Source organism: Coenobita brevimanus, chromosome 85, assembly GCF_032717465.1.
Source record: "Coenobita brevimanus isolate Jiangsu-jjx chromosome 85, ASM3271746v2, whole genome shotgun sequence".
Lineage (NCBI taxonomy): Eukaryota > Metazoa > Arthropoda > Malacostraca > Decapoda > Coenobitidae > Coenobita > Coenobita brevimanus.
The window spans coordinates 15,964,065-15,982,959 of NC_137038.1; the positions used below are offsets into that span (position 1 = coordinate 15,964,065).

At 41.2% G+C, this 18,895-nt stretch overlaps 1 protein-coding gene across 2 annotated transcripts in view; it reads right to left on the reverse strand.

The window, feature by feature from the left end:
- Positions 1-1,863: 1,863 nt before the first annotated feature.
- The window catches only part of RpS7 (ribosomal protein S7), a 113,684-nt gene continuing 96,652 nt past the window's right edge, over positions 1,864-18,895 (reverse strand). Inside the window, exons 5-6 of one of the 2 annotated variants that reach the window (XM_080280606.1) lie at positions 6,454-6,493; positions 1,864-1,967 (exon numbers count right to left, since the gene is read on the reverse strand). In XM_080280606.1, the coding sequence (XP_080136732.1) occupies positions 1,912-1,967; positions 6,454-6,493 (96 nt within the window). In that variant the 3' untranslated portion in view covers positions 1,864-1,911. The remainder of the gene's footprint in view (positions 1,968-6,453; positions 6,494-18,895) is intronic. The other variant, XM_080280607.1, reaches the window with a different exon arrangement.

Consider the following 18,895-nt stretch of genomic DNA (forward strand, 5'->3'; position numbering starts at 1 on the left):
ACCGCCGCAGCGCTGCATGTCGGCCGTACGCTTCGTTGATTTTAGCCTTATTTTCAGTGCTTATTGTACAAATACGGATTCCAAACTACCGGTACGTTGTAGTATAAAGTGTACTGTGACAGATTGAGGTTGTGCTAGAGGGGAAACCGGGTTGCTGGACGTGTGAAAGTGAAGATTTTGTTACCCAACTTTCCAAGTCTCCACAAGTCCTTGGGTAGTCCACGAAGGCTCAACACCTGCCTCTGGAGAAAGCTGAATGTAAGTACTATCTGCCATAAAAATTATAATGTTCTAGGGTTAATCTCTGATTTTTGGCAAATATTTTCCTACAGGTACTCAGACCGCGATACAACCCCGCCACACGGGGGTGGTCGGCTGTCGACGGCTGCGCTTTAGGGGTTAAGAGGAGCCTGTGGAGTCACATGGAGAGACAGGCTGACAAATGAGGATATAAAGGAGCATTGTGGTGTGGATGTGGATGGGATATGAAGCGTTTGGAGGAACACACTGGGGTGGTTTTGCCATGTGGAGAGGATGGAGGGTGAAAGACTTACAAGGAGAATGTGAGGTGGAGGGGAGGAAAGGGAGGGGGAGACCAAGGATGAGATGGAGGGATGGGGTGGAGAGGTATATGAGAGAAGGGGGTGTGAGTTGGCAGCAGGGCAGAGAAATGGCAGGGGACAGGGCGACGTGGAGGCGATTTGTTTGTGGTCACCCCGTATAGGATTAAGGCGTCTGGCAAGACAGATAGATAGAATACTGATGAGATGCAGTTTGGTCTTATGCCACACAAAAAGACCACTGATGTCACAGTCATTGTTCAACATCGTCAGGAGAGAAAGGGGATCTATACATTGTTTGGGGGGATCTATACTTTGTTTTTGTTGACTTGGAGGAGGCTTTTGAAGAGTCCCTAGGGAAGTGGTGAAGTGGGTAATGTGTAACCCTTGGATCGAGGAGTGGCTGTTTGGAATGGTTATGGCTATGGATAAGGGTGCTCACACCCAGGTGAGTGAATGTTGATCTGAATGTTGAGTTTTCCTTAAATGTTGGTGTGCATCAGGGGTAAGTCTTAAGCCCCTTCTTATTTATCATGGCACCTGAAGCCTTCTTAATGTGACTTCAGGAATGAACTCCCATGGGAGATATTGTATGCCAATGATTTGGTGTTGATTGCACAGAATGAAAGGGAGGCAGAGGAAAGATTTTGCAAGTGGAGAGATGGTATGGGGCACAAGGGCCTGAGAGTAAATGCAGATAAAACAAAGGTGATGGTACTGTCAAAGAAGAGGAAGAGTGGCCATGTGTGGTTTGCCACAAGGGCATGTGCTGTGTTTGTGGTAAGCGGGTGCATAAGAGATGTAGTGATATTAAAGGCTGACTCAAAGATAATGCTGATTCAAGTGTGTGGTGTCAGGGAGAGCATGTGGAGATTGTCAGGCAGTGAAGTAGCGGATGTCAAGAAATGAACTGTAACTTTGGAAGAGGTAGGAAAAGTTAAGAGGTGGCAGTGAGTGTAGGAGGAATTGTGGGAAAGGCCTGCTGTGTTCAAGGAAAAAATAGAGGCAAGAAGTTAAGAAAGATTTCAATTGGTTGCTTGCTGTGGGGAGGGGGGGAATACAATAACAAACGGGCAGGGGTGGGAGTTAGACTAGAGGGAGGAAAGGTGAGTGATATAAAACATTAGAAGAGGTATGTTTGCAGTGAAAAAAAAAAAAAAAAAAATGATGGGAAAGACTCCCTTGGTGGATGATATAAGTGGAAAAATGCTATGGTATGAAGACTACCAAATACTAGTGCCAGCAGTTTACTGGAACAGTTTACTTGACTTTTATATTTAAGGTGAAAAATAAAATCACTAACTCTCTTTCTTACTTTACTCAGGTCATTTACAAGTAAGTGTCACGGAATTCAAAATTGACCTCCTTGCCGGTGAGCTTCTTGTAGACTGCAGCAAATGTGTCCACCTGGAATGTATGCAAAAAACAAATTTTCTCATCTCTGTATAAATCAGACTGATAATTATGTATTGAAACCAGTTACTCAGGTCTTCTTAGAGATAGCAATCATATATACAATATCTTGTTAAAGTCAAGTCATCATTGTGAAGCATTAACAGCTTTCAGAAGCTGCATTTTTTCATTCCTATAAAAGCTAGGATAAATCTGTACAACTGCTTACCAACACTCAAAGCAAATACATCACACCATCCACAGACATAATAACTTTCTTAGATCAACTCCAAAGTACCATCAAAGGGAAATACTATCACCGTAGTGTTTGAATTCCTTCTATTTTATGAAATTTATGCCTTATATCTGGATTGATCTAATTACTTACGACTGTCCCCTCCTAACTTACCAATTCAGAAAGTCTCCTGTAAGTTAATATATCTGTTTGGAAGTAGCACGAATTCCTGCAAGTTAATGTAACTGTTTTGAAGTAGCACAAATAAACCAAGATACATCACCAACTACAAGGGCTAACAACTACTTGCTGCAATTCTTGTGCAGATGTACTGGGTATGTCCATTTAAATATATATATATATGATGACCAACTGGAACAAGAGGTTATTGCAGTACTGAATTTCTATATATATATATATACAGTAATCACTCCAATATCCGGATCAATAGAGCCATCGGTAGGTTCGGATATTGGTTTTGTCCGGATATTGGGCCCCAGCTTATGGACTTGTACTTACGGACCCTAACACAGAGAAACACCTATACAACTCCCTCCGGACATGCATAGCACCTATTTAACACCCAAATCACACCAATAAGGCACATAAATGACTGAAATAAATGCAATAGACACATAAAATGTGGGTTTAGAAGTATGTTCATACATTAATAAACATTCTGGTACTTATGGACTCTAACCGAACCTAACCTAACCGAACCTAACCGAACTCTGAAAAACACATTCCTACTGCACATGCATGAGGTAAGTTTAGTATGGAAAGAAGTACAGTATGACACTTTCTGGTAAGTATAGTATGGGAAAAAATACAATATGAAACATTCTGGTAAATATAGTATGGAAAATAGTACAACATGAAACATTTTGGCTACTTACAGCAAGTCCCTGGCCACCTCGATGAATAACCGCCTCCTCTCGGACTCTGACAGTAAGAACGATTTCCTGAAGCACTTGCACTACACTCTTCCTGAAGTCTTGCACTGAACTTAGTCACTAACACACAGAAGTCCGTTCTTTTCACAGTGTTCACTTTAGTCCAAATAATGTTCCATTAAATTTAAGTGTTGCACATTAACTTTTCCCAAGCCATGGCGAAGAGCGTAGGTCTTGTCGCGGTGAGAGACAGGCGGGAAGTGGGGAGGATGCAGCGGCGCTCTATCGGACGTCGGAGGAATGACGAACCAAAACAATGCTCTCACGCGGCGCGCGCGGCAAGTTCAAATTACGGACGGCAAAAAATCGATTTTTTTTCCAATTTTTTTGGATTTTCGGACCATTTTGGGAATGTTTGATCCCAGGACGATAAGGTTCGGTTAGTGGGGATGTTCGGTTATTGGGCGTCCGGATATTAGAGGGATTACTGTATATATATATATATGAGGCGTCTAGAACCAAAGGGGCATCGGCGCCAAAATGTACTTTTGAGTTATGACGCTTTAAAGTTGTGTTTATGGCAACGTCATAACCAGAAGGCAATAAACAGACCTTTTATACATCAAAATGATCATCAGCGCCTATGCTCTACATGTACAGCCAAAAAAACAAAACAGTAATAACCGTAACCACAAAATATGCAGTAAACCAAACCCCCAATTTATAAATGGGCATAATAACATATTGTAGGGATTTAAAAACATAGCAGAAAAAACATCAACGAATGTATTAATGTACAAAACTTGATTAACTGAAGATTCCAGTTCACTTAATATTAATAAACGAATAATTATTACTGTAATTTCACGTTTTTGACAACTAAATCTGAAATCAATGCAGTTATTATTTTTCCTCTACCATAATAGATTGAAATAATAACACTAAAAAAAAAAAAAGTAGTGTAGTGCTTAAGTAAATTGAGAAGGGGTAGTGGGGGTTAAATGGTGGGGTCGTCATCTAGGAGATCGACATCCAACTCTGCCTCCTCGGTGCCACGCCCCCTCCCGCTGTCTCCCCTCACCACTCTCTTTTCCTCTTCCTTTCTACCTTTTTCCACTTCTCCACACACTTCGGACACTTACGAGAGGTTATAGGCACCACCTCCTCACTGTAACTATGTGATGAACTCATCTTGTCACCCCCCCTTCAACCCCAATAACAACAGCTCATCTTGTCACCAATAATCTACGATAAATGGAGTAAAAATCCAATACGTAATAATTAGACACCTCAGTTAATACGGGAGGGCAGTCTCACCAGCACACCGGGTGGGCCACACGCTTGCTGATTGGCTGCTCTGGGGGAGTGGCAGAGAGTGAGAATGCTGATTGGTTTGGGCTGTGTGGCTTAGATGCTTGCCTGCTCTGATTTGTTCGCCCGGCAGCATGGACAAACCCACGTGACTTTGAGCCCCTCTACCACTGTCCAGAAGGCCGAATCTTGTATGGCAACCAGTGCTGTCACTGAGAAGAGGGTTAAGCCTGTTGTCTCCCATACCTAACTCAAAACCAGTATATTGGTGGGGATGCCCCTTTGGCTCTAGACGCCTCATATATATATATATATATATATATATATATATATATATATATATATATATATATATATATATATATATTTATATATATATATATATATACATATATATTATATATATATATATATATATATATATATATATATATATATATGATGACCAACTGGAACAAGAGGTTATTGCAGTACTGAATTTCTATACTGAATTACTGGGTGAAGTCGGAGGTGATCAAGGCTATGCGCCCCTCAGTATTTGCCCCTTCTTGACTGATTGATTAATGTGTGTCCAGATGCTGCAATGGCCAGCTTGCTCCCACTTAACAAGGGCAGTTTAACATCTATGTCTTAAAATCTTAAGCTTGGATATATAATGGTATTAAAAATGTTAGTATGTCAGACCCTAAATAATGTATTCTATTGGCCTATTCTTGCTACTTCCCTATAATTATATGCATCTCAAGGGATATCTTTAGTAATAAAGGTGGAAGGGTGTCCCTGAAACCTATATCAACCTCCTCTCCCTTAGTCCAAAGTCTCCTAAACTGAACCAAATCATCTGGAAGAGGCAAAAATTAACAAATTAAATATATCAACTTATTCATGGGGCTATGACTACTGCAATAATTAAGATTATTGTACTGTATAATCAATCACAGGCAGTTGGTAGACTGTAGGTTATGCAGGGTCGTACCGAAGTTTGACAACTAGACTGTTACTCTGAGCCACAGATAATGTTTTATCAAAAGGATATTTTATAAGGTGCTTAACCCTTTGAAATTTTTGGCCCTCCGCCGATTATGTCTGTGCCAGATTCAGCCAGGCGCACAAACCTGCAGAGCGCGCCGTTGCGCAGTGATATTTGTACTTAATTGGTCACTGTACCCTAACGTTTTATGGTAGACTACTGCATGTGGTACCATTTTAAAGCTGAATAGTTGCTCTTTATCACAGTATGGTTGAAAAAGGTTAATACGATAGCTAAAAGGTTAATAGGATGAGTAGAAGTTAGCCAAAAAGGAAAAAAATTGCACACCAAACCACAGAAAAATATTTGTAAAAAAAAGTATTAGAGTTATGTGAAATTTGATTGCACCATGTCCATCTACAGTAAATTCCCTTTCCATTGATATATAGGTTATGGCAATCTATGTTAGTTTTCACAGGGAAAAGCGAAAGCTCTTGGTGTCACGCTGGCAAATATCCATGCTGGTATTACCAATACTGTTCATGGTATAAACTGATTTATTATGCTTATCTAGCTGATGTATTCAACATTGTAAAAACAAGTAGTTGGAAAAGGATAAACAGGATAGTGTATGTGGAACAAGGCCAGATAGAAGATGGAAAACATGCAAAAAAACAAACATTGTTTCATATGACTCGAGTGAGTCATCAGAATCTCAATGGTTGGATATTTCGCGTCGTCGGAATCTCAAAGGGTTAATCTGGGATATGAAAATCTGACAAAACTGCTTAAGATTACCACACTATACATTAGATGGCAGGTGGTGGGCTAGCACTGACCCCAGGAGGCACTACCATAAGAGTGAAGCATGGCTGCAGGCTGGGTGGCTAGCCACATAATATCATTCTTAGGCATGAAAAATTAGCCAAAAATAAACATTGCCAAAGTTCTAACTGCAATTCACAATGCTGCAAATCTTATTCCATGTCTTGAATTTCTTTTAACTTAGTAGTTTTTAGCAACTGCTGAGAAGTAATTAACAGGCTTTGGCACATAGTTTATCTTCCAGTCCATAGAAAACATCAACAGTACCTTGGCTAACCTCATATGGGCATTTCCTATCATAAGGATTCTGCAACATAAATGACACAATGATTAGCTATTACAGTAAGACCTCATTATAACAGGCTAACTGGGGAAAAGGTAGATGGTATATCCAATAGTTCTTTATATAAGACGTCCAACTGGAATCAACCATACCAGACCAAAGGCTGGTATACTGGAAAAATGGTGCAGCAGGTAGCGTACCTCACATAGAACATATGGCAATAATCAACACTGTATAAATTTGGCCAGTGCGGTTTGATATATAACAGATCAATAAGAAGTACAGAACTAATGTCGGTCACCATTTAAAGGCCTGCTTCTGGTATTGAACAAACTTGTCAAGATGGTCGCTCGCTCTCTATACTGGACCTTGGTTCAATATATGAAAAAAGTTGTCTGGTACAGTTATGGGGTCCATTAAAGAAAGAGTTCAAAGTAAGGTCATGGGTTACGTTACCCTTGACTTACATCAATCTCAAGACTACGACAGTCCGCTACAAGGAAATTTTTAAAAATAAAAAAATGAAGAAATCAATGTAAAACTATTTTATGACAGTAACAAAACTGCTTGGGTACACTAGTGTTAAGGAATAAAATGTGTGCTGGCAGTGTGCACGAGTGTGAAGATGAGACAGTGAGGGAGCCACGGCCTAACTCAGCTCCCACCACTGTTGCCACGACAACACATGCCGGTACTACCACGACCGTGACGCATGAGAGGCTCTTGAGGGGTGACATGGCATACCAGGAGTACACCACATTTTTTATTCAATAATAATCATAAGTTCAAAATTTTGTTTCATATACATACTGTACCTGTTATCATAAGTGTACTGTATGTACAGTACCAGTATACAATGTATGGTTGAAAAGTCAACACATGCACTGACGTAACCTATGCATTGATGTTTGGTACAGAGGGGGCCATTAATCTTAAAGTCAGCCCAATGCCACTTTGTAAATATCGAGAAAAACGCAGTTAAAGTTTCGTAACTTTCAAAACGCCATACCTCAATTCCCAGAGGACATTTTTAATTTTTTCTTTTTTTTTTTTTTTTAAATGTAATGTAGGTTAAAGCAACTCATTTCATGATGTGATACTTTCAGGGACTTTAATCAATGGCATTTTGGAAGAAAATTAAGGTAACTGCAAATTTCTCCTCTTTTTATATACAGTACCACCCAAAAACAGAACAAACAAATGTTATACCATTCCCACCAATAAAAATAATCCACTGAAATGTTTTTTCAGGGAACCTTTAAGCATGTACTTTCACATAATAGCAGTAGAAAACAAAACTGATGCTGGTAAACCCCCTCCCCCTCTGAAAAAAAAAATCGTCCACAAACGATTTCTATACCATTCTTCGCAGTATAGATAATGCATTGATTTTGTTTTTCAGGCTACCTTTATGCATGTACAATAGTTTCACCCAAAAAAAAAATAAAATAAAATAAAAAAATAAAAAAATAAAAAAAAAAAATGGTACCTCTCCCCAAGCCAACATACAGTGAATCCTTGAAATACGAAAACTCGAAGTACGAATTTCTGATTGTACGAAAGCGATAAATGTAGGACAAATTGCACAATACAAAAGTATGTCTCGATGGTACGAAAAACGATACGAGAGGAAATACGAAAAATTCAAAATGGGCGCGCTCCACAGGGCCACGCACGCTTGCAGCGAGAAAACGAACTAAACCCCCTCTGGTAAACACATTTTCGCGCGCTTCCCAGTCGAGTCACGTCCGACCTCTCCTCTCAGCTTCGCTGTAAGTTATGCTGTTTTTCGCTGTTCTTCATCTTTTCTTATTTTCACCATGCCTCCCCAGCGCCCTGCATCATCTCCAGCATCCAGGGAACTAGGTGCAAAGAAGAAACAGCATCGTACTGTCACTCTTGAGAGGAAATTGGAAATACTGTAGTTAGATTGATTTATTTACCGGTAAATGTACAACTTGTACAAGTACAAATGTACTTGTGTCTTTCACTGTACACTTGAAGCAGCAGAAAGACCTTATCAATTCAATGCATAATCCTCCAGCTTGTTTCTGTTATATTCTGACAACTTTCAATATGGCAAATTACTTTTTCTTGCTGAAAAATTTCCTCCCCATTAATATCGTCACTTTTCCCTACAATCATTTTCAGCGAAACTCAACGTGCTCAAAGGTGGATATCGTTCCCCAATTTACCAACTGGAGGTTACGTTAAGTTAAAATTATTAGGTACAGATAAGCTCGGATAGGCCAGGTTTAGTTAACCCTTAAACCGCGGGCTTGTTTTACTTTGACTTGCGGCTCCCGCGGGCATATTCACGCTCCGACAGACTCTCTAAAAATATTTGCCAAAAATCAGTTATTAGTCCTAGAATATTAAAAATCACATATACTTATGGCACATACGTTCAGCTTTCTCCTGGGGTGTTTGTTGAGCCTTCGTCGAGTACCGTAGGACTTGTGGAGACCTCTGAAGTTGGGTAACGAAGTCTCCACTTTACACTTCCTGACAACTCGTAGTATGATTACCACAGCCTGATATTATCACTAGAAACACTATTCTATGATTCTCAAATAGTTTGGAATCCATACTCCAAAAAAAAAACCACTGTGAAAGCAAAGAAAATTACGAGGGCGTAGGACCATCCCACTTCCAATTGTTCGCCGCTGGTGTTGTCATTTATTATTCATAATAACACTCACAGTTTATATTTCTATTACTATTTAACAAATATATATATCTACAGTCTTTATCCATAAGTTTCCTTCAGTAATATTAGTAGTTTATTGTCACTGTAGGGATTCAATTTCTTTCAGTAAAATACGTAGCATTCACTTTCTCGTCCTGTATACTAGCATTGAGAGTGAATGTCACTTTCACCTTCACTCTCATAACTCATAGTATTCATACATGCTAGAGTGAAACTTTCACTTTCATTACCCCTAGTATATATACTCGTATTCTTATATTACTACTCATTTACATTTCTATTTACGTTCTCTTTTATTTACATTATTTACATTTATATTTTATTTACTCTGTGTTATGCCCTGTCACTTGCAGTAACTTATAAAACTACTTTTCCACTGTTCACTTATATTTACATTTATTGCTTTCAGTTGCTGTTTACACATTATTTACAATTCCACTTGCACTGTTTTACTCAATAGAAAGATCGTTGTCACTCTCTATCAATTGTCAGCCCTTTACCTCTTTCCACACAAAGTTTAGTAGGGGGGTAAAGGTCACAGGGCCCTTTGCATGGGCCTAAAAAGTGGCGGAAGTTAGCAGGAGCGAATCCAATGTACTTTCAATTTGAAAGACGACGGTAAACTGATAGTGGTGGCCTCCTGCCACCTGGCTAGGGTGAGTGCAATACTGCTAACTTCAGCCTTGTGAGACCTGCTAATATATAACAATGAAATGATTGGCAGGAAACCAAGACAATACATAATAAATTAGGTAGTTCCAGGTGAATGTAAATATCACTTAGGCTTCTCCCTTCCCTCTTTATGTGTATAGTTATTACGAAAATAGATTATACGGCATATTTCAAGGGGAAATAAACAGCGAAAATTAGCGAACGAGTGCACGTGAGGTGTTGTCAGGTGATACTTAGCCAATTCCAGGTGTATGGCACTATCACTTACCTTATTTCTTTTTTGTATATATTATTTGGTATAATAATAGGGCATAGGGCTTATTTCAAGGGATGAAATCAGTGGAAAATTCCAGGGAAGATTTACTTAGCGTAGAATACAGTGTGGTGGCCTGCAATAATTAGGTAGTTCCAGGTGAATGTAAATATCACTTAGGCTTCTCCCTTCCTTTCTTATATATATTTTTATTACGAAAATAGATTATACGGCATATTTCAAGGGGAAATAAACAGCGAAAATTAGCGTACGAGTGCACGTGAGGTGTTGTCAGGTGATAATTAGCCAATTCTAGGTGTATGGCACTCTCACTTACCTTATTTCTTTCTTGTATATATTACTTGGTATAAGAATAGGGCATAGGGCTTATTTCAATGGATGAAATCAGCGAAAAATTCCAGGGAAGATTTACTTAGCGTAGAACAGCCGGGCAGGCAAAAGGATAGGGTATTCGAGGGAAGGTAGGGAGGGGAGTCAAGAACGGGGAGAAATGGCTAAATTGTCAACAATGGATGGGAGTACAGATGAGATTAGGAGTGCTGATTAGTGTTAGACATTGGCAGCACTAATAGATGATACAAGCCACCAGTTGAAAGCCCGGGCGAATACAAAATAACACAGAATCACAAAAGTGACACCCCACGGTATGATCCCTTGCTCCCAAGCGTCACGAAAGTGACGCCCCACAGTTAAGGGGTTAAAAACTTAGGGATGAACAGTCCTTTCTGCCATTATGTTAACAAAATAACAAGAGCTGTCACACCAGAACACCTAAAAATGACGGGGAAACATTTAATAAGAAATGTTTACTGTATTTACCAACCCAGAAATAATCTGAAAAATATAACAGACTATCAGGAAGAACTGATTTGGTAAGATGCTTTTACAGCTTAAAGTAAAATGTATGTTTAGCCCCCTCAGTGGCTGTGGGCTCAGTTATCTGCGTGCTCCCGTGGTCGGCCTTGGGACCAATTTTTCAAAGTTCTAAAATCAATTTCTTTTTCTTACATATGTGAAAAGACTCATCTGGCACACCTGGCTTTTTTTTTTTATTATTATTATTTTTTCCTCTAAACCCATCCTGTGATTTGCTATGATTCGTGTAAGAATTAATAAAATTAGGATGCATGTTATATCAGCATGTATACACCGTCTGAAAACATAGACGAAGTGAACGCCAGACTGCTTGAGGTGGTAGAGTAGGGTTGTGTAAACACACCAGTGACCCTCACTCCCTTCCCATAATTGCTCGCAATTTTTTTTAGCTCACCTTAACTCAACGTCACGGACACCAGTACAGTAAGGCGTTGTTCAGGGCCAGCAGCTATGAAAGCGATAATGGAATACATTATTGTTTGTATCAGTCCTCTCTCTTTCACTCATACACATAAGAACAAACAAAAGAATGAGCAGTAAATGTACACTAACGCTAAGGAGCAGAAATAACTGCTCAGTCGGTCCGAAATATATTGGGAAGAGTGATACCGAACGAAGAATGTGGAACTGAATGCTAACCTACGAGAACATGTGGGACGAAAGAATATTTTTTTCTGATTAGCAAATATTTTTGTTCCATATCGTCTCTTAAAATTGTAAAACCCATAATCTTTCATGTAAGCATACAGCCTAAAGACCATACCAATTCAGTTCATATTCCTCTAGTTTGTCTTCTATATTTTTCTGAATATTTTGAGGGTGGTAAATTATGTTCTCTTGCTGACACTCAGAATTAGGGCACATGTAACATAAGCATGTAAACATCGGCGAGGAGTGAAGAGAACGCCTGACTGATGGGATGGTACAGTAGGGTCATGTACACACAACAGCGACCTTTGTTCCCTTCCCGTAATCGTTCGCAGTTTTTTATAATGCCCTAACTCAACGTCACTCACACCAAAACAGTGAAGTGTTGTTCATGGCTGGCAACTACGAAGGGGTTAATGGAATACTGTATGAAAAATTCAAAATGAGACCGGTGCATAGCGCCTCACTCGCTTGCCGAGAGAAAACGACCTAACCTCTCTCTGGTAAACAAATTTTCGCGCGTTTCTCAGTTGAGTCCACGTCCCTCCTCTCCTCACAGCCTCGCAGCACATGAGGATATTTTCACAGCCCTTCACTTTTTCGTATTGTTTCGCCATGCCTCCCAAGCACCCTGCATCATCTCCAGCACTGGGGGAGCCCGCTGCAAAGAAGCAGCAGCACCGTACTCTAATTCTGAAAAGGAAATTGGAAATTATAAGACTCCATGGGGAGGGGCAGGGAGTCTCGGAGATTGGGGGTGCTTTAGGCCTTGCTGTTTCCAACATTGGAACTGTGACAAAGAAAAAGGAGATGTACAGTACAAGAATATGGCCACCTTTTCTACAATTGTATACAGGTATTGCTTACTTCTTAATAGCGGGGAGTGAAGTTTATGTGGGGGTCCGAGGGGGTCCTGGGATGCATCCCCCATTTACAAGTGTATTTCAATGGGGAAAATCATTCCGATATATGAAATTTCAAATTACGAAAGTTTTTTTTGGTCCCTATCCCTTTCGTGTATCAAGGACTCAAGGACTCACTGTAATTGCCAACAAATGGGACTAACATTTGCTATACCATTCCCACCAATAAAGATAATGCACTGGAATTTTTTGGACGGTTGTTTTCATGATTATAACAATCATTCTTAGCATGTCAAAGAAAATAAAATAAAGGCAAAAAATTCTATCTATCTGTCTATTGCCAGACGCCTCAATCCTGTAAGGGGTAGCCACAAACAAATCACCTCCATGTCACCCTGTCCAATGTCACTTCGCTGCCTTGCTCCCAGCTCACTCCTCTCTCTCAAAATTAATAATAATCAAACAATCATGAAAGTAAGAGCATGTTGGTGGTACAAAATCCACATGCAGTGGAGCTGGGTAAACACAAGACTATGGCAGCATGTGTGTGTGGGGCTCAGTTACTGGCCAAGAATTTACGTGTTGCACGCTGTCATTGATCGCTGAACACATGACATACTATGCCTTCCACTCCATGTTTGGCTTTCACCACACTCGGTCCCATGTGGCATCCAGCTGCTTTTAAGACTGATTCTGTCTGTAATGTCAATACACTGCGATGTTGCAGTCAAGAAGTGACTTGTACTGAATGGGAATTTCAACCCTATTGCGAGTCACAAAACATTCCCAAAAGTTATTCTCCAGAAAGTACAGGTTTATGGGATTACAATGCTATAATGAAGCTGGTTTTGGTTAGGGTGGCGCTCATCTGACTTTAAGGGCCTCAAATGTACTATGTGCAGTCAAATATTTCAGTTACATACAAAACAGACTTGTGTCACGTCTCAGGAATGGAAGTCTGACATAAACCGGGACCTTATCATACTAAGCTGTACAGTCAAAGTCAAAAGTTCAACTATTATTCCATTGCATTTACTTAAACCTTAAGGCATGACTGTCACTTTCCTCCCTGATGCAATACAGTAGTCTTCATACAACATAGACAGGGTGAGCAAACCTCATGCTGAATCAAATTCATGCTAAAATGTGGCATATACAATAATCCCTCGATTATGCCATAACAGAGACACAAGCATGACAGGATATGGGCAATGGCCAGATACGGGCAATGACCGGATACGGAGCAATATCCTCTACTGTACCCACACCCTACATGCCCAAACCCAACCTATACGCACAGTACCCCTCCTAATTTTGGCAGTGTTCTATGGTCTTTCAATGTTAAACACCAAAATACACATTGCAATATGCGATGCAATCCTAAACACTTAAGAAAACAATGCATAACAAAAAAATATATATATATATATATACAGTACCTTGTACCCCTCCTAATTCTGGCAGTGTTCTGAGGTCCTTCAGTATTTTTAGACATTAAAACATACTGAAAAAAAAAAAAAAAAAAAAAAAGAGAGAGAGAGAGAGAGAGAGAGGACGCTTACCACCCAGTGAACGGCAGACATGTCATAACCCGCCAGGTTGCAGGTGCAAAGGTACCCAATGTGGTCTAGTGGCTAACACAGCAACCTAACAAAGGCCAAAAAACTCCTCCTCCTGAAGCCAGCTGATGAGTAGGGACGTGCGGTGAGACAATGGAGCCCTACCCACCTCAGGATTCTCTGAAGACAGCAGCAAGCTCACGTCCAACGGCAACACAACGGCTGTTGACATGCTCGGTTGTGGGTCTGCGAGTGAAGACTGGAGTCGAGCAGGGGGTGGTGGTCGTGGTGGGGAAAAGGGGCTGGCACTCATGGGGGTGGAGCTTGAAGAAGGAGTCGATCTTTGTCTGATGACAGGTGCGACAATTTTTTCAGCATGACAGCATCCCTGACTGCCTGCAGATCCATGACCAGCTTGAGTGGCACCAACTCCGTCACACTGAGCAGCTGCTTGAGCAGCTGCTTAATGCCGGCCCACTGTGCACCATGATGAGGGAGTGATGGAGTAGTGGGGTGGCCAGAATCAGGGTCCTCATCCTCATCGTTTTCCTCTGTCAGCCCCAGAGACAGCAGCAGCGATCTCCTCATCAGACATCTGATAACCAGGATCGCTGCCGCTGTCAACATCCACATCCTCGTCTGCGTTTCATATCCGAAGGTGGAAATTGTCCATGTCAAATCCTTCAAGGTCGTGCACAGCCTTGCATCCCCGAAGGAGATGAGACCAAACACTTTCCAAGGTTTGATGGAGACTTCCTTCCAAGTATTGGCCCAGCTAAGAATCGCAGACATGATGTTGTAAAGTTGCGGATTCTTCAAGGTCCACTCCCCACATGTTGACCCCCTTCTTGTCCTCAAGCACCACAATCACCTCTTCGAGGAACCACCGACAGTACAGTCTAGTGGCTGCCACAAAAACACTTTGGTCCATTGAATGAATGAGAGCAATCATATTTGGTGGCAGAAACATGCACCTAATCCACCCATCATCAGCAACCAAATCCTTCTCCGATGGATGCACAGGGGCATTGTCAAGAGTCAGGAGAGCCTTCACCTGGCCCTGAGGGATTCCAAGTTCTTCCGCCTGATAACAGATAGCCTCCTTGATAAAGTGTCTGTGGAACCAATCTCTGAAGATCTTTGCAGTAAACCAGGCCTTCGCAGAATGGTACCACACAACAGCCAGGCCATCCATCAACCCACGGAGAAAACATGGCTGTTTTGCATGTCCAACAAGGGTTTGAGGCGGTGCATCCCGTTAGCATTGGCACAGCACAACACCGAGACATGTTGTCTGAACAAATTCTGACCAGGCACAGTCTTCTCCGTCTCTTCTGCCAGGGTTTTTGTGGGCAAGGGGAGAAAGAACAGGCTAGTTTCATCGATACTGTACACCTGACCAAGATCATCGCTCTCCTCCTCAATCAGACGCTGCACTTTCTGGTGAAAATGCTCAACCTATCAAGGTTTTACTGTACTGAGATTAGGAAACACATAAAGAGACTAGTGAAGAGGAAAAAGGAGGAGGTAACTGATGATCTAGGAAGAAAAACGAATGCAAGTTACAGTAAAAGTCCTATAATCCAAATAGTAGGCAACCAAAGGTCTTTCGGACCCCCCCCCCCCCGGGACTCTTGGGAGGGAACTTTGAAAACATCAAAAATATGCACATGATCATTAAATAAACACTTAAAATGTTATGGGTTATTGTTTTAAACACCGGATGTGCCCAAGTGTAGCTTTTTTCCTTCCTTCCTCTTCTGTCTTTCTTTCCTTCATTCTTTCCTCTTCTTTCTGCCTATGGGTGACTCTACACTGAGTGACAAGCCAAATGATTTCTTGTACACCAAGAAACTATTTACTTAGCTGGGTGGTAATCATCCGTCCATCATCCGATTCTACATTGCCCAATGAAGAGTGTAGGATCCCCGGGCTGGGCAGTTGGTCTCGACATTTAAGATTAGAGTGACCAGCCTCTTTCATCCATGAGTGGCATTACATGAGCAATCAACCCCAACCCCCCCTTGGATATAAACCTTCACCAGCTCAATCCGACTGGAGTGCAATAATTACCCACTAAACCACCAGGCACCAAAATTTGGTTATATGGTTACCACCCAGCATAGTAAATGGTTTCCTTGCATATAGGAAACACACCATATATCTAAATTATGGCACCTGGTGGTTTAATGGGTAATGAGGGCGCTCCAGTCAGATTGAGCCTCTGTAGGTTTATATCCAAGGGTTGGTTGGGGTTTATTGCTCACGTAATTCCACTCAGGGATGAGTGAGGCTAGTCACTCTCATCTTAAATGTCAGTACCAACTTGCCTAGCCCCGGGCTCCTACAGTTCTCATGGGGTGGCAAAGAATTGGATGATGGATGGATGGATGGTAGCTGAACAGTTGCAAGCAGGTACATCCATGTCCAAGATTAAGTCCAAGCCAGAAAAAAAAAAAAAAAAAAAAAAAAAAAAAAAAAAAAAAAAGGGCCATGAAAAATTCTGAGTATTGGGATATTTGGATTATTGGTGGTTGGACTGGAGGACTTTTACTGTACTCTGAAAACAGGATGTTCTGGAAAGAGGTGCAGAAATGTAGAAGTGTCAGTCGAAAGAAATGTGAAAGTGTGAAAGATGTTAGTGGTAGATTATTTATCCACGGAGATGAGGTAAGGACCAGATGGAAAGAATATTTTGAAAGTCTGATGAATGGGAATGGAGAAAGCAAAGCAACTGTTAACATGACTGGTTATGGGGGTGTACAGAGAAGGAATGCAGTGCCAGGAAACGTGACACTCACAGAGATGATGAATGCTGTGAAGCAGCTGAAAAATGGGAAAGCAGCAGGGGTTGATGAGGCGTATGCTGAGATATCTAAGTGTAGTGGAGAAAGCAGAATGAAGTGCTTGTTGAAGATATGTACGTAGACATGGATGAGAGAAATTGTGCCAGTAAAGTGGAATAAGGCAGTGCTTGTACAGTCAACAAGAGTTCCACCTGGACCACCCAGTCGCGGGATATGGCTAGCGTGGCAACAGCACGTGTGTGTGTGTTCGTGTGTACCTGCCTGAGAATTTATCGAATCATCAAGCTTCATCCTCTTTGCCATATTATATTATTATGTGGTCATTGTATTATGCTGTGATATTGGCTAATAAGTACTGTGTGATTGGGATAATGAGCTGTGCACAATGTTATTAATAAAGTCTGATTTATATAAAATAATTTTTTTATCTTATAGCGTGAACCACGATACAGATTGAGTGTGGTTCAGAAACAGTGAGCAAGTTCACCCATAAATGGCGCGATGTTTCTGAAGCACAACTCAACCTGTATCGTGGTTCACGCTACAAGAGAAGAATTATTTTATATAAATCAGACTTTATAAATAGCATGGTCCACAGCTCATTATCCCAATCACACAGTACTTATTTGCCAATATCACAGCATAATACTATCTATCCATCTATTGCCAGACGCCTCAATCCCGTTTGGGGTGGCCACAAACAAATCGCCTCCAAGTCGCCCTGTCCCCTGCCATTTCAATGCCCTGCTCCCAACTCACACCCCCCTCTCTCATATACCTCTCCACCCCATCCCTCCATCTCATCCTCGGCCTCCCCCTCCCTCTTCCTCCCTCCACCTCACTCACATACACTCTCTTCGTCAGTCTTTCACCCTCCATCCTCTCCACATGGCCAAACCACCTCAGTGTGTTCCTCATAACGCTTCCTATCACATCCACATCCACACCACAACGTTCCTTTATATCCTCATTCATCAGCCTGTCTCTCCATGTGACTCCACAGGCTCCTCTTAAATAACTCATTTCCACTCCTCTCACTCTTGACTTGTGTCCTTCCAACAACGTCCAAGCTTCACTTTCGTACGTTAGAGTTGGTATCACAATACTGTCATGTAGTAACTTTTTCACTTCCATGCTCACTTCCCTGTTTCTTATCACTGCTTTCAAAGAACCAGCAACCTTTCTTCCCTGCTGTACCCTTTCAAGCACTTCACCTTCCAAACCTCCATCCTTACTCATCACACTACCCAAGTACTTAAACGTACTCACATTTTCCAATTCCTCACCATCCACCCTCGCTGTACATTCACTGACTTCACCTCTCTCAAAGACCATCACTTTACTCTTCCATACATTCACCTTTAGATTCCGTTTCTTACACACACTCCCAAACTCATCCACCAAGCCTTGCAACTCCCCTTCGTCTTCACTCAACAACACAATATCATCTGCAAACAACAGTACAGGGAGTTTCCAAACACTATCTGCTCTCACCAGGGCCACTCCAACATCCACTACCCTACCTTGTACCTCTTTTATTACCCCATCCATGTACAGATTGAACAACCATGGAGACATGACACATCCCTGTTTCAACCCAACTTTCAAAGAGAAAAATTCACTTAGTTCACCATGCACACGCACTGCAGCCTTCGCACCATCGTACATACTCTTCACAGCATTCAACAACTTCCCATCTACTCCATATATTCTTAACACTTTCCACAATCCTTGTCTATCCACCCTGTCATATGCTTTCCATGAAAGCTGCATACAACTTCTTTCCCTTCTCTAGAAACTTTTCCACTAAAGATCTAAGAATGAATATCTGATCTACACAACCTCTTCCCTTCCTAAAGCCTCCCTCTTCTTCTCCAACTAATTTCTCTGTTCTTTCTCTAACTCTGTCAATAAGTATCCTACCATACACTTTTCCTATTATACTACGAAGACAAATGACCCTATGATTACCACACACTTCTTTTTCCCCTTTTCCTTTGTACAAGGGAATAATTAT